At 43.0% G+C, this 17,224-nt stretch overlaps 1 protein-coding gene across 1 annotated transcript in view; it reads right to left on the bottom strand.

Moving 5' to 3' along the window:
• The window catches only part of jmy (junction mediating and regulatory protein, p53 cofactor), a 93,194-nt gene that overhangs the window by 30,406 nt on the left and 45,564 nt on the right, over positions 1–17,224 (bottom strand). The window contains exons 3-4 of the mRNA XM_080189345.1: positions 14,526–14,676; positions 664–833 (exon numbers count right to left, since the gene is read on the bottom strand). Of these exons, the coding sequence (XP_080045471.1) occupies positions 664–833; positions 14,526–14,676 (321 nt within the window). The remainder of the gene's footprint in view (positions 1–663; positions 834–14,525; positions 14,677–17,224) is intronic.

The raw sequence follows: 17,224 nt of genomic DNA, 5'->3' as shown, positions 1-17,224 counted from the left end.
AAGTCCACTATACTGCAGTGGGAGGGGGCGGTGAGTGTTGCAAATAACATTGGTCCAACATTCATAGCAGTGTGCTCAACTGTATTAGCGCAACTCAGCAAGTACAGGACCATACTATAAATTTTCTGATGCAGATTTTGGGTGGAATTTAATGGAACTGTCGGCAGCCAGGTAATCAGGAAGAACACTTGTGTGAAGGCAGGCACTGAGTGGAATACTCATCGCATTCCCTACATTATCAAATTCTCTCAACAGTGCAAAGGTACAGGAAGGGACCCTTATGTAGGCAATTAAGGTTGCCTTTCCCCCACTGACACTCAGCAGCGGGAAGGGAAAATGGTCCTTCATGAGTAGTTTGCTAGATAAAACCCGATCAGGTATGCAATGCTCCAAGGAGGGCATCCCCAGTATCACAGTAAAACATACCCCTTCACCAATGCTGGCCTGGTGACCCTGAACATACTTGACTAGGTCCCAGGGCAGCCTAAGTGGCAGTGCTGCCAGACCTCCAACTGACTGCCACACGTCCAACTGACTGCCACAGTGAGAATATCGAATCACTGACTATAGATCCCAGGAAAATCTAATTTATTGTTCCAATATTTTATGCACTATTTTCATTTATATTATATGTAAATCATTGCTATAATGCTATAAACTTACTTCATCTTTAAGTGCCCGTTTTCTCTGCTCCAGGCAGATCTCTTTTGCTCGCATTAACTGTAGTGTTTCCTTAGCAACTGCATACCGAAGTTTTTCCATCCTCTCTACTGCCACAGCCCAGGCTGCCTTCCCACATTTCTTCTGGTCAGCACGCATCCGATCATACACAGCTGAAGAAAAATAATTAAAATCTTTTAAAATAAAACATCAAGGGGTGGTTAGGTTATCATTACTTGCACATCTCTATGCAGTGCTGCCTAAAATATCAGTTCTAATCTATTTTTGTGTTTGCCAGAATGCTCTTTGTACGACTATAGCTTCTTTGATGATTCTGGTATTCCTTCTGCAGTCTTTCCTGTAGAATTTGTAGACTCCCACTCTGTTGCCAACCCCGTCTGGTTTACAAAGAACAGTTCAATATTGTCTCTAAAGACTTTGAACTATGAAATATTAATCACTTAACCAGTTTTGACAAGTTGTTTTATTAAATGCAGATACTGTAATTTTCTACACTCCATTCAATTCTCCTTCCAGAAAGGTCACTATCCAACATAAGTACAGCTATATGTTGGATCATGGATTAAAAGTAATAAAGAAAATCTCCTGCATCTGCTGGTTACACAAGGGCCAAAATATTCATTTGCTTTTATGCATTTCAATGTTGTAACACTATCTGACAAGTAGATGAAGTTAAGATAAACATCAGCTGTCATCTAACTGATTGGTAGTACAGGCTCAAGGGGCTTAAATGACCTATTTTCCTATCACAAGTTAGATTAGGAAGGCATTTTGATCCATTCTAGTTCATACATCCCAAAAAGACTTTCGAAACCTCCCCTATCATGGTGTCCAAACGTTTTCTGTCAATCGTCCTGTGTTCTACATTTTGATTGTTCTTCGTGTACAAAAGAAATGTCTGCTTTTATAGTTTTAAACTGCAGTCCTTGTCCTACCGACAGTTTAAAGTTAAAATTACAAATCTACCTTTTCTATGTTTTAACTTGTATATCTGCACATTGTCACTTCATAGTTGTCTCTTTCAAGGCTTAAAAGTTCAAGTTTATTCATTGTTTGCTTCCTCACACCATGATCTTTTGACATGCAAGAGGCTTTTCCCGAAGTGCCTCTGGGACCTGAATGCTGCCTTCGTAACTTGGCAACCACAACTAATCACAGTACTTATTCAAGATGTGGTCTGAACAGAACAATTGGTTTTGCTGAAACATTACGTTCCATCTGCTTGTTGATTGCTGCTACGTAGTGATCAGGCTGTTGCAAATTGAGTCTACTTTCAACTCCAAAGTACATTTTGCCAATTGATGACTGTTTACGTCACTCATTCTTTCGTTCCTTATTTCATCTGCCATTGTTACTTTGGCTACCTTGTCATTCTCAAACTGCCCCTTCAAATCCCGTTGACTCTATAGGTTTAAAGAATAAGAACATAAGAAATAGGAGCAGGAGTAGGCCATCTAGCCCTTCGAGCCTGCCCCGCCATTCAACAAGATCAGGCTGATCTGAAGTGGATCAGTTCCACTTTCCCGCTTTCTCCCCATAACCCTTAATTCCCTTGTCTATCAGAAACCTATCCATCCATGACTTAAATATATTCAGCGAGGTAGCCTCGACCACTTCAACGGGCAGAGAATTCCACAGACTCACCACCCTTTGAGTAAAGAAGTTCCTCCTCAACTCCGTTCTAAACTGCCCATCACCCCAGCTTAATTTGAGGCTGTGTCCTCTAGTTCTGCTATTCTTTCTAAGTGGAAAGAATCTCTCTACCTCTACCCTATCTAGCCCCTTCATTATCTTATATGTCTCTATAAGATCCCCCCTCAGCCTTCTAAACTCCAATGAGTACAGACCCAGTCTATTCAATCCCAATACCAATCTCTGCGCAAGAGAAAAATGGTGAATGTGTTGACATTTATTTTCTGAAATAGTTTTTCATGAGTGCACAGAACAACACATTCAAATTGTTGATTGCTTTTGTAATTAGTTATTGGTAATTAGCCATAATTCACAAAGGACCATAGGCGTTTCCCTCTCCATAAGATAGACAATTGGTTATATAGCTTGAGGGTCACCACTCCACATTAAGGGTAAAGCAAGGCGGCAAGCCTCGATGAACTAGCATTATCTTTGAGGTATGCCTTACCCTGTCACTTTATCCTCCTACAGTTTAAGGTCATTTTCTGGATTTACTTCTACTCTACTATGAACTATCCTACTGGCCTCTATAATGTTACTTTCTAGACTCCTTTGGTAATGGTAGTGTATTATGTTAATAAACTAATATTCAAGCAGCCGGGGCTAACCATAGAAGATGCTGGGTGGAATTTTGCGTACTTGTTGCACCCGTTTTACGATGGGAAAATATTGTAAAAATCAGGCATAAAGTGGCTAGTGGGAATAGCATCTGTTTTTGTGTCCATTCCCATCTTACCACAGAAAAAAAAATCAGTGCAATTGGCAGCCCGCCCAAAATGGGCAAGACGTCAACTTACATGTTTTTACATTCATCATAGTGCCATTAATGAGCTTCACTCCCAATCATCCCTGCTCACCTGCCTTTATAACCTCATTCGCCGCAGTCGGATCGATTCCAAAAACACTTCATCTATAAAAGTCAGATTCTGGCTCTTGATCAGTGAGGATGAGCAAGGAGGTAAGTCTCTGTGTTCAAACTGCTCAGATGCACAGAGGGGGTTGTTTAGTGGTGGCCATGTTGCATTTGGAGGGGGGGGGCGGGCAGTGCACACGTTTGGACAGTTGTTGCTCATTGGGTCCAACCTCAAAGTGGAGGTCAGGTCAAAACGCTGACCCTTCTGGGTGTGTGTCTGTGAGTAGGGGCTGTGTTGCCATTCTGGAAGCTGTAGGGAGGGAATGGGCAGTGTGTGTTGCTGGGCTAGGGGCGAGCAGAGTTCTTTACCCTCTCCATCGGTCACACCCCTTCTCCCAACTTTCACCTTCGCATTCAGACTGACAAGATGGCTTCTGCAATGCAACCCACTGATCTTGCATTGGTTGCTGCTGGAGCTGAGGAGGAGGAGCAGGAGGATGAATTGAGGGCAGAGAAGATCCAGGCCTTATCACTCGCAGGAGGAGATGAGGTTGTACCCACTCACAGTAGCTGTGAAAGTGACAGTTGCCTTACACTTTAACGCCACTGGGTCTTCCAGACCACCAGTGGAGACCTTTGTGACATTTCACAATCATCCATCCACAAAGTATGTGAAGGACGTCACAGATGCCCTGTATGCCCGGGCTGGCCTGTATATCAAATCTGACCTGGACAGGCCCGGTGGGAAGGCCAGGCTGCAGAATTTGCAGCCATCGTGGGGATGCCAAATGTGCACGAGCTATACACTGAACTCAGGTCACCCTCAAGGCTCTGGTCAAGAATCCAGGAAGATTCATGAGTAGAAAGGGCTTCCATTCAATAAATGTGCAATTGGTGTGTGACCATCAGCTCAACATTATGCATGTCTGCATCAAACACCCTGGCAGCATGCATGACAGCTTTGTATTGAGCAGTTCTGATGTCCTGGAGGTTTTTGAGGAGGAGCCCAGAGATGGTTCATGGGGGACATGAGGTACCCCTTTTGGACTTGGCTGATGATGCCTCTGCAGGGGCCTGAGACTGAGGTGGAGACCCGATATAATGAAGCCCATATTGCCACTTCAGTGCAGCAGTGCATAGGGCTCCTCATGATGCGATTCAAGTACCTGGTGGGGCACTACAATATGGCCTCCAATTTCTTTCCGCATTGTGGTGGTGTGATGGCCTTGTACAACCTGGCACAGCAGTGACGAGACCTTCTTGAGAAGGAGAACATGAAGTGTCGCTGGGAGATGACAGCAACAAAGAGCAACACCACCCAGGCACTGGTGACAACAAGGGTCAGGGACGCAGATAAGTGACAGCATGGTCAGGCTGGAGTCTAAAAGTGAGCATCTGCATCCCCTCTTCTCCGGCAAGCTCCAGCACCTGCTTTTCAAAGATGAAGACGACACAGATGCCAGCCTCATCACCATCTCCGCCCTCCCCTGGCAGTTATGGGCATTCTTCTCCTGTGGGGACAGGAGGAGCCAGGAAAAACCTTATGGCACAAGTCCAGCAGGGTAGCAGGGTGTAGCCCTCAGACAGCAAGCATTCTGATACTCTGGAGACGGGGGCGGGGGGGAAGCACCTTGGGGGCCAGGGTGCTGGGAGTGGGGATATCTGCGAGTTATTTATAGAAAAGATGCTAGATGAGCTAAACACACACCCTTGCGGCCTGGATTAAGTCATTCATTGTTTTTTGGCACCGCTTCCCAGTTCCCCTGGCACCAACACATGCAGCTACAGCCTCCCAGGCTGCTTTTCCATTGCTTCCCCGGGATGACATCCTGCTCGGGTGAAGAGGGTATCCCACTTTGCCTCCAGCAACCTGGCCAAGTCAGATTCCAAAAATCTGGCTGCTGACTTCCTGGAGGCTATTTCTTCCTGCACTGCCTGCCTGTTTGTCCATCCTTGGGGTTTTTATGGAGCTGTCCTTTGTTAGGGCAAATCAGCTGCAGGCAGTTTGGGCAGGTCACATGCCCATTAGAGTATTCCAGCAAACTTAGTTAAGTTTGCCTTGTTACCATGGCATGGAAGCCAAGTCAGCACTTGCAGAGCAGGGAAAGAATTTGTCTCTCTATGATGATCGGGGACAGGAAAAAGAGGGGGTCACATTAGGCAGTCATCAGGGCCAGGAGGTGATGAGGGAGCCATGTGCAGGTAGGTCAAGGGAGGGTGGTGGTGCTGGTAGTAAGGGGTCAGTAGTGAGGGGGATTGAATATAAAAGTAGGGAGGTCTTGCTGCAGCTGTATAGGGCACTGGTGAGGCCGCAGCTGGAGTACTGTGTGCAGTTTTGGTCGCCGCACTTACACAAGGATATTTTGGCCTTGGAGGGAGTGCAGAGGAGGTTTACTAGGCTGATTCCGGAGTTGAGGGGGTTGAACAATGAGGAGAGGCTGAATAAACTAGGCTTGCACTCGTTAGAGTTTAGAAGAATGAGGGGAGATCTCATTGAGACATATAAGATGTTGAATGGGATGGATAGGATAGAGGTGGAGAGGCTCTTCCCACTCAGAAAGGACAGTAGGACTAGAGGGCACAGCCTCAAGATAAAGGGGGGGCGGTTTAGAACGGAGTTGAGGAGGAACTTCTTCACTCAAAGGGTGGTGAATCTCCGGAATTCTCTGCCTGTCGAAGTGGTGGAGGCTGCCTCGCTCAATATTTTTAAGACGCGGGTTGACAGGTTTTTGATAGGCAAGGGGATTAAGGGTTATGGGGAGAGGGTGGGAATGTGGAACTGAGACACGACAGATCAGCCATGATCTTGTTGAATGGCAGGGCAGGCTCGAGGGGCTAGATGGCCTACTCCTGCTCCTATTTCTTATGTTCTTAATGTTGAGGAGGACTCTGGTGTCAACGGTGGGGGGGGGGGGGGGGGGGGGTGACTCTACATCTGGCCTGGGCAGGTTCTGCCAAGACAGCTGCTTTATTTTTTGCCTTTTCTGCACATGCGCAGTTTGTGGCTCTAATCTGAACTGCTGGCTGTCTGGTGAGTTAAGCCCCGTCCACTGTCTCTAGTCCAAAATTTCAAAGACAGGTTGCATAAGATTGGGAGAGAAAACTCGTCCAAAAAACAGAATCGCAACTCTCCCATTTTCTTGTCAGCTGGGTACTGAGGAAAAAATCTCGTAAAATTCCACCCATTATGTTTTTCTCTTTCGAATACAAACGTCATCTTGGCTCAGTACCACACTTCCAACTCTGAATCAGAAGGTAGTGGGGTTTAAAACCTACTTTAGAACTTCAGTACATTTTTATTTTTAAGTGAGCATGAACGCATGCCAGTGACATAACAAGAGCATATTTATTTGACAGCTTTAATGTAATACCACGTTTCTAGTATTTCACAAAAGCATTATAAAACAGTACAACACTAAGTCACATAAGGAGATAGGAGGTCAGATCACCAAAAGCTTGATCAAAGAGATACGTGTTAACAATTGTTTTAAAGGAGAAAAAGTAGAAAGGTGGAGAGATACAAGAAGGAATTTTCAGAGCTTGGGGCCTCGGCAAAGCCTCCCATGATAGAGCAATTATAATTGAAAATTCACAAGAGGCCAGAATTAGACGAGTGTAGGTATCTTGGAGAGCTGTGGGGCTGCAGAAGATTACAGGGTTAGAGTTGGATTACATAAATAAAAATGGAACCGTACGAGACCAGCTCTGTTCAGCTGGAGAACAGCAAATTAATTGGATGGAGACAGTGTGGTCAAAGGCAACAGGTAGGAAGAGAAGAATGAGGTGGGACAGTTATTTGTTACTTTAATAAGACTGTTTTGGTATTGCAGTGGGACAGAAATTTGATTGGAGAGATTCAAAGATGGAGTTCTGGGAATGATGGGAACAGTTTTGAGAAGTGACATGCTCAAGGACTTGGGACAGCAAATGGAGGTTGGAGATGGAACAGCAGTTTGCAAAGACAGTGGAGTCAAGGGTTGGTTTTCTGAGGAGAGGTGTGATGATGACAAATTTAAAGGCAAGAGGAAAACAGCAATTAATAAGCACCATTTTTCAAACTGATGTTAAACCAATGCAACATCTGCCTGCTTCAGCGCACATATAAACTCCCAACTACCATTCAGAGATAACAAATGGGTATCTTCTGGCATCCTGGCCAACATTAATCCTCCAATAAATATTATCAGAAGTCCCACTGCTAATGAAACATGCAAAGTGAATGCACATTTATCTACACAAGTGTTTGTACCTTAAAAATATTAATTGGCTGCAAAATGTACTTGGATGGGCTGAGGACCTGAAAGTGACACATTCTTCAATCTTCTTATAATATTACTGGACCAAGAAATCATTTAAACATATCTCTGACTGATTCTGTTTCTAGTCCGCATTCATCCCTTTATGGTTATCACTTATGACTGCTGTCTTACTGTTGAAGTACTGAAAAAAAATCTTACTATCTGTTGTACCTCTGTAGCTATGCTAGGGGGCCATCTTGTGTTTTGGATGTACATCAGTTGGGTGCTGGATACAAGGATAGCTCAATCCACTCAACTGAACCTGCAAAAAACCCAAGCTATTTTTGTGATCTCAGATCGAACTCTTCCAGCCACAAAACCTCCCAAGTGCACTGACAGAACCTCTAAGAAACATTCTTCTTAGGTTGACCAATTAAGCAATAAAAAAAATTGTGTGATAGCAAACATTCAAAGTCAAGTTTGTACAAGTCTATTCTAATTCTTATGCAGGGCATTCTGGCCAGCTGTTGTGGTGCACAGACACCAACGATATAGGTAAAAAAATGGGATGACATCCTACAAGCTGAATTTAGGCAGTTAGGAGTTAAACAAAAAAGCAGGACCTCAGTAATCTCAGAATTGCTAGAAGTACCATGTGTTAGTCAGAGTAAGAATGTCGGAATAGCTAAGATGAATATATGACTTGAGGGATGGTGCGAGAGGGAGGATTAAAATTCCTGGGACATTGGAACCAGTTCTGGGGAATAGATGGGACCAGTACAAATTGGAACATCTGTATTTGGGCAGGACTGGGGCCAACGTCCTGGGGGGAGTGTTTGCTGGTGCTGTTGGGAAGAATTTAAACTACTGTGGCAGGGGGATGAGAACCGATGCAGGACATCAGAGGGAAGTAAAGGGGGACAGAAACAAAAGGCAGTAAGGGGAAAAGTGGTAGGCAGAGAAACCAAAGGCAAAATTCATAAAAGGCAACAGTGCAGAGTACAGAGACTGTGGAGAACTCAGTGAATTAGTCCAGTCAGGAAATAAAACACTGTGTATACAAAAGATGACAGGACAGATGGCCTGAGGTGCCGGATAATCTACATCCCAGAGTACTTAAAGAAATGGCTCTAAAAATAGTGGATGCATTGGTGGTCATCTTCCAGGATTCTATAGACTCTGGAACAGTCCCTGCAGATTAGAGGGTAGTGAATGTCACTCCAATATTCAAAAAGGGAGGTAGAGAGAAAACAGGGATTAATAAACCAGTAAAGCTTAACATCGGTAGTGGGGAAAATTCTCAAATCCATTATCAAGGACTTTATAGCAGAGCATTTAGAAAGCAGTGGCAGGATCAGACAGAGTGAGCACGGATTTATGAAGGGGAAATCAAGCTTGACAAACCTGTTGGAATTCTATGACGATGTAACCAGTAGAGTTGACACGGGACAGCCAATCAAGTGATGTATTTGGACTTTCAGCAAGCGTTTGACAGAGTCCCACACAAGAGGTTATCGTGTAAGATTAAAGCGCATGGAATTGGAGGAAGTGTATTGAGATGATAAAAAAACTGTTTGACAGAGGAAACAAAGAGTAGGAATTAATGGCTACTTTTCGAATTGGCAAGCAGAGTCACAATCTGAGGATTCAGAGTAGACTATTTAGGATGGAGGTGAGGAGACATTTCCTCACCCAAGGAGTGGTGAGCCTATGGAATTCATTACCACAGGAAGTAGTTGATGCCAAAACATTGAATTTATTCGAGAGGCAACTAGATCTAGCACTTGGAGCAAATGGGATCAATGGTTATGGGGAAAAAAGCAGGATTAGGCTATTGAGTTGGATCATCAGCCATGATTGTATTGAATGGAGCAGCAGGCTTGAAGGGCCAAATGGCCTCCTCCTGCTCCTATCTTCTATGTTGCTATGTGTGCTTGCTTTAACGCAAGGGATATATCAGTTAAGTTGGATGAACTTAAAGCTTGGATTACTACATGGAATTATGATGTTGTGGTAATTACGGAGACTTAGATGAAAGAAAGGCAGGACAGGCAGCTTAGCATTCCAAGATTTAGGTGCTTCAAGCAAGATAGAGAGGGTGACAAAAAAGAGGTTGGAGTGTTGCTTTACTGATTAGGAAGAATATCACAGCAATACAGAGGGACAATACCTTGGTGGGATGAAGTAGTGAGGCCATGTAGGTAGAACTCAGGAAAAGGAGTGATGCAATCACACAGTTGGGGTTATACTACAGACCACCCAACAGCCAGCATGAGGTGAAGATTACAGACAGATGTAAAAACAACAGAGTCATAGTGATGGGTGATTTTACCTTCCCCAACATATACTGGGATTCCTTTAATGCCAGGGGCTTGGGTGGGGCAGAATTTGTTCAGTGTGTCCAAAAGTGCTTCGAGGCAATTATGTAGATAGCCCCTTTCGGAGTTGGGCTACCTTAAACCTGGTTCTGGTTAACAAGCCCAGGCAGGTGATTGATGTCGCAGTGGGAGACCAGTTGTAGAAACGGTGATCACAATTCTTTAAGTTACAAGATACTTGTAGAAAAGATTATAGTAGTGGGGGGGGGGAGAGAGAGAGAGAGAGAGAGAGAGAGAAAGAATGGTACTAGGCAGAAAACGTAGACTGGGGGCTGCTGTTTGAGAGCAAATTCACATCCCATATGTGAGTCTTTTAAAAGGCAGTTGTTAACAATTCAGGACAAGTAAGGATAAAGACTGCAAGATTTGGAAACCCTGGATAACAAGAGAGGTTGTGAGCTTACAGAAAAAGAAGGAGGTGGCATACATAAATTGCAGGAAATTGAAAACGGATAAGGCTCTTGAGGAATACAAAGATAGCAGGAAAGACCTTAAACAGGGTCTTAGGAGGGCAAAAAGGGGCCATGAAATGTCCTTAGCAGGTAGGATTAAGGAGAATCCCAAGGCTTTTTATGCATATATAAAAGGAAGAGGGTAGCTAAGGAAAGGCTAGGTCCATTCTATTCAGTGGAGGGAATCTGTGTGTAGATTAGCGGGGTAAATACGTGGGGTTATGGGGATAGTGCCTTGGCGGGATTGTCGTTGGTGCAGGTTCGATGGGCTAAGTGTCCTCCTTTAGCAATATAAGGATTCTATGATACGAGTATGGAGTAATGGGAGGTTGTCCATTTTGATGGGAAGAATAGAAAAACATATTATTTAAATGGTGAGAGACTACAGAATGCTACTATATAGAGGGATCATGTATCCTTGTACATAAGCAGAAAATACTAACATGCAGGTACGATAATTAGCAAAGCTAATGGAACATTTAATTTTAATGTAAAGAGGTGGAACATTTTCACCTTCCCCCTAAAAACTTTCACCTGCTTGTTCATTAAGAGCCATCTAAATCTGCCTTAAAAGTATTCAAAGACTTTGATTCCATCGCCTTTCAAGGAAGAGAGCTCTGGACTCCCAGCCCTCAGAAAAAATTCTCATCTCTCAAACAGATGACTGCATATTTTTCAACAGTGACCCCAAGCTCTAGATTTTTCCAGAGGAAACATCCTCTTCATATTCACCTTGTCCACATCCCTCGGGATATGTTCCAATCTAATCACCTCTTACTCTTCTAAGCTCCAGCAAATAGAAGTCTGTCTAATACCTTTTTCCAGATATTAGTGCAGTATATGCATTAGTCTATTGAACTGCTTCAAATGCATTTACATCTTTCTTTAAATAAGGAGATCAATACTGTATGCAGTGCTCCAGATGTGGTTTCTATATAGAACATAGAACATAGAACATTACAGCGCAGAACAGGCCCTTCGGCCCACGATGTTGCGCCGACCAGTTACAAAAACAATGACCCACTAGCCTATGCCAATCCCTTTTCGTCCATAAACCTATCCATAGATCTCTTAAACGCCCCCAAACTAGGCGCATTTACAACTGCAGCAGGCAGGGCATTCCAATCCCTCACCACCCGCTGGGTAAAGAACCTACCCCTGACATCCGTCCTGTAGCTACCCCCCCTTAATTTAAAGCCATGCCCCCTCGTGCTAGCTTTCTCCATCCGAGGAAAAAGGCTATCACTATCCACCCTATCTAAACCTCTAATCATCTTATATGTTTCAATAAGATCCCCTCTTAGCCGCCTTCTTTCCAACGAAAACAACCCTAAATCCCTCAGTCTCTCCTCATAGGACCTCCCCACCATACCAGGCAACATCCTAGTAAACCTCCTCTGCACCCTCTCCAAAGCCTCCACATCCTTCTTGTAATGTGGGGACCAGAACTGCACACAGTACTCCAAGTGCGGCCGCACCAGAGTAGTGTACAGTTGCAACATGACGCTGCGATTCCTAAATTCAATCCCCCTGCCAATAAACGCCAAGACACCGTACGCCTTCTTAACAACCTTATCTACTTGATTCCCAACTTTCAGGGATCTATGTACACATACAACTAGATCCCTCTGTTCATCCACACTATTCAAAGTCCTCCCGTTAGCCCTATACTCGACACATCTGTTGCTCCTACCAAAGTGAATTACCTCACACTTCTCCGCATTAAATTCCATCTGCCACCTCTCGGCCCAGCTCTGCAACCTATCTAAGTCTCCCTGCAGACTATGACACCCTTCCTCACAATCTACCACACCTCCGACTTTGGTGTCATCAGCAAATTTACTAATCCACCCAACTATACCCTCATCCAGATCATTAATAAAGATTACAAACAGCAGTGGCCCCAAAACAGATCCCTGAGGCACACCACTCGTAACCGAACTCCATGATGAATATTTACCATCAACCACCACCCTGTGTCTCCTATCTGATAGCCAATTCCTGATCCAACTTCCTAGATTACCCACAATCCCATATATCTGCATTTTCTGCAGAAGCCTACCATGGTGAACCTTATCAAACGCCTTACTAAAATCCATATATACCACGTCAACTGCCTTGCCCCCATCCACCTCTTTGGTCACCTTCTCAAAAAACTCAATAAGGTTAGTAAGGCACGACCTACCCGCTACAAAACCATGCTGACTATTTCTAATCAATTCATTACACTCCAAATAACTATAAATCCTATCCCTAATAATTTTTTCTAAAACCTTGCCCACAACAGAAGTAAGACTCACCGGTCTATAATTCCCGGCAAAGTCTCTGTTCCCCTTCTTAAACAATGGGACAACATTCGCTATCCTCCAATCCTCCGGGACTACACCAGAGACCAATGACGACCTGAAGATCAGAGCCAGAGGCTCTGCAATCACCTCTCTAGCCTCCCAGAGAATCCTAGGGTAGATCCCATCCGGACCAGGGGACTTATCTATTTTCAGCCCCTCAAGAATATCCAGCACATCCCCCTTATCAACCGTAATACTGTCTATTTTACACCCCTGCAACCCAGTGTCCTCCTCAGCTATATTCATGTCCCCCTGCGTGAACACCGAAGAGAAATATTGGTTCAATGCTTCTCCAATCTCCTCCGGTTCCACACACAACTTCCCTCTGCTGTCTGTAACTGGCCCTAATCTTGCCCTGACCAACCTTCTGTTCCTGACATACCTATAGAACGCCTTAGGATTCTCCTTAATCCTATCAGCCAAAGTCTTCTCATGTCCTCTTTTAGCCCTTCTTAACTCACTCTTCAACTCCCTCCTAGCCAATCTAAAGCTTTCTAGTGCACTACCTGAGCCCTCAAATCTCATCCGAACATAAGCCTCCTTTTTCTTTTTAACCATCGACTCAACTCTTTTAGAGTTTTTTCTGGATTTAAAAGTCTAATGGTGACAATAAAATCATTGTCAATAGTAAAACAAAACATCTATTTCACTGATGAGCTTCAGGAAAAGAAAAATGCCATCTTTATCCGATCTGGCTTATATATGACTCCAGATCCACAGCAGTGTGGTTAACTTTAGATGCCCCCTCGAAATGGCCTAACAAGCCACTCAGTTCGAGGACAACTAGGGATGGGCACTAAGTGGATGCCAACAACGTCCTCATCCCATGAAAGAATTTTTAAAAAACAAGAAAGTGGAGTTAAGGCCATTCAGATCAGCCATTATTTAGCTGAATAGTTAATCAAATGACTATTGCTGCTCCATTTCTTATGTGAGGAAGTTATTCACTTTGGTTGCAAGAATAGAAAACCAAAATATTTTCTTAAAGGTGTGAAATTTATAAATGTAGATGTTCAAAGGGAATTAGGTATACTCTTATAAGGAAACAAAGTTAACATGAAGGTGCAGCATGCAATTAGGAAATAAATGGCATATTAGCCTTTATTTCAAAGGGATTGAAGAATGAGAATACTTACTTGCATTGTATTATATACTTGCATTGGTGGTGATACAGTGCAGGTTTGTTAAAATGGTCACTGGGCTGAGAAACTTGAGTAAATTGAGTCTATAGTCTATGAAGTTTAGAAGAGTGCAAGGTGATCTCATTGAAACACATGGAATTATGAAAGGTCTAATAAGCTGCTCCCACTGGATGTGGCACAACCTACCTGTGACTAATTAAAAAAACCCCAGAGTTGGGGGTTGATTACCCAGGACTGAGATGAAGAAAGATTTCTTCATTCAAAGGATTGTGAATCTTTGAAATTCTCTACCCCATGGGTTGCACATGCTCCACCGTTGAACGCATTTAAGGCTGAGACCGACAAATTTTTGGTCACTCATGGAATCAAAGGATGTGAAGAGTCAGCAGAAGAGTTGAAGCCAAAGATCAACCGTGATCACAGTAAATGGTGGAGCAGGCTCAACATACAATATGGACTACTCCTACTTCTTATGCTCTTGTTATCCTCATCAATTCCCCTCTGTTACCTTAAGAAAAGACTCAACCAATTTAGGTAGATATGATTTGCCTGTAACAGCGGATACAACGTTTGTATTGCTCTAGTATTACATACCCAAATATCTAAAATCATTTAATATGCATTTAAAATTTTGACGTCCTGTTGCACTGCACAGTTTTAAATTTGATTTACTTTCAGGTTAAACATGAGTATTTCTGCCGAAGGGCCTGCTATTGCTAAATGCAGAATCCAATACACCACCTTTTTGTGCTTTGGCTGTGATCTCAAAGTACTTCACTGTCAAATCCTGTATAGATAGTACAGCCCTGTGGGCTTTCCTTTGCCAATCAGAATCCTCTTTCTTCAGACTCTCAATTCTGCGTGGGCCAAGATAATCATTCTCCATTGAGATCTGCATAACAAAACAAATATATTAAGTTTGTCATTTAAAATAGAAATAACATTGCCTGGAATAGATTATCAGCATAATTTTTCCTTGAACTAAACAAGGATAAGCTAAAGATAACTTAAGAACGGCTATAAAATTCTAAAACGTGCACATGAGCTTTGGCATTTCAAATCTGTGTACATTCAAATTAGTAGCATCTCAAATGGATTCTAAGAATACCAGCACCAGCTGTAAGTCCTCTCATCAATGGTACCTCAGCCTGGTGTCTTGTCGCTAAAATTACACCTTAAAAAACAGTTTAGCAAAGTAAAATTTCAGATTGTGTTGCTGGATGTTTTTCAAAGTTCAAGTGGACTGCGTAGAAAACATTCAGAGTTTGTTCAATGTGACCTTTACCTTCATCCAGGTGACAAAACTGCAAATGCTTAATTGATTCCATGGCCACAACTCAGAATCATACACTATCGAAAGAGGATTGGTAGGTCAGTGACAGAAGCATTTAAATCCCAATCAGAAGATTGGGAGTACCAAGTCAGCTTTGATTGATGTAAATGTTGCCAGCTCCCAAAATACTCAGTTAATTAACAGAAAAAATTGATTTTCTTCAGTGATGATCAGATTTAAAAACAAGCCCAACCACCTCAAATGACACTGTCTGTTAACTATCTTGGAATGGTAGAGACACCATACAAGCGATACTTACTCCTCAGCTCTTCTGGGCTGAAAGAGAGCACATGATTGTAAATACTGAAGTTCCAAAAGAAGCAGGAAAGGAAGAAAAATAACTGGACACTTGGGAATAGGTTACAAAACTATAATAGTGCATCATATGGAACAGAACTTATGTTCCTACAGTTTTAACTCTAGTAATCTTGCAACACGTAAGATGGCTAAGACAAGTATAAACGAGGGAAGCTATCTGGCCCACCTACTTCATCCTACCACAATCTCCACCCCATCCCAAACACAACATCAGGCTCTATTTTGAGTAAATATTATTGCTTCATTATCTTATCCATAAGATCACTGCAATTACTAATTATTCTGTTTCAATAAGTAGTTCTTTACACTCATCTACTTTGTTTTAAACTAATTTGCATTCATGGATACCTTGTCCTGTAATCATGAATTAGTGTTAAATGACGTTCAGGGTTAACCTTTATTACTCCAATTAGCAGATTATATACCTTTCTAAGATCCCCTCTCATATGCTATCTTTCAAGGATGGAGCATCCACATTTTTCTAACTTCTTATTTACAACAAAGTTTGGGCTCCAACAAGGGACCAAATCTTTGTCTGTCTCAGCCTTAAATGTGTTCAACGATGGAGCATGTGCAATCCTCTGGGGTAGAGAATTTCAAAGATTCACAATCCTTTGGATGAAGAAATCCTTCTTCATCTCAGTCCTGGGTGATCAACTCCCAACTCTGAGGTTTCTTTTAATTTATTAGTCACAAATAGGTTGTGCCCCTGTGTTCTAGATTCCACAATCAGTGGGAACAACTTATTGTTGGCTGCTTTATTAGGCCTTTCATAAGTCCATATACTCATTCATAAGCATGCAGGGCGTGGATGAACTGTTTTGAGGTTGAAGACCCAGAATCAGAGGGCAGAGCAGAAGCGACTAAACTGGATCCAGCAACCCTTGTCCCGCTTTACCTGCTGGGTTTAATTTAAAATGGAGATTAAATGTACAATGAGAGTGTCCATCCTTATCTACATATAAGAAGCTATAAGCTAGCAATTCTGAAAAAGGCCATCATAAAAACTATCAGAAATAGAATAAGTAGTCTCACAACACCAGGTTAAAGTCCAACAGGTTTATTTGGTAGCACAAGTTTTCAGAGCACTGATCTTTCTTCAGGTGAATGCAGGATTTGTTTCACAACAGGACATACATAGATACAAACTCAATTACAAGATAATGGTCGAAATGAGACTCTTAACAGATAATCAAGTCTTTACGGGTGTAGACAATGTGGGTGGAGAGAGGGTTAAGAGGTTAAAGAGGTGTGAATTATCTCAAGCCAGGACAGTTAGTGAGATTCTGCAAACCCAGGCAAGTCGTGGGGGTTACAGATAATGTGACATGAACCTAAGATCCCAGTTGAGGCTGTCTTCATGTTTGCAGAACTTGGCTCCGCTCCAGGGAAGTACCGGACGATGAAGGGTACTCTGTCCACTGCGTCCCATATTTGTCTTCTGAGGAGATCTGTGCGGTTTTTTGAGCAGAGAAACTACTACATCTTCTCTGGAGTCTTCAACGTATCATCGATGAAGACGAACATCTCGCCAATGCCATCCGCACACCCCCACTACTTGCTTCAAACAACCACGCAACCTCAAAAGAGCATTGTACGCAGCAAACTACCCAGACTTTAGGAGAACTGCAACCACAACAACCTCTGCAAGAAGTGCTGGATCATCAACAGAGATGCCATCATCTCACATGAGAACACCAGCCACCTGGTACACGGTACATACTTTTGCAAAACGGCCAACACTGTCTACCTGATAGACTGCAGGAAAGAATGTCCTTAGACATGGTAC

This window comes from Carcharhinus amblyrhynchos, chromosome 5 (assembly GCF_965287045.1).
Source record: "Carcharhinus amblyrhynchos chromosome 5, sCarAmb.v2.hapA, whole genome shotgun sequence".
NCBI lineage: Eukaryota > Metazoa > Chordata > Chondrichthyes > Carcharhiniformes > Carcharhinidae > Carcharhinus > Carcharhinus amblyrhynchos.
The sequence above is the reverse complement of the archived record's forward strand: the minus strand, read 5'-3'. Positions and strand labels throughout refer to the sequence as shown.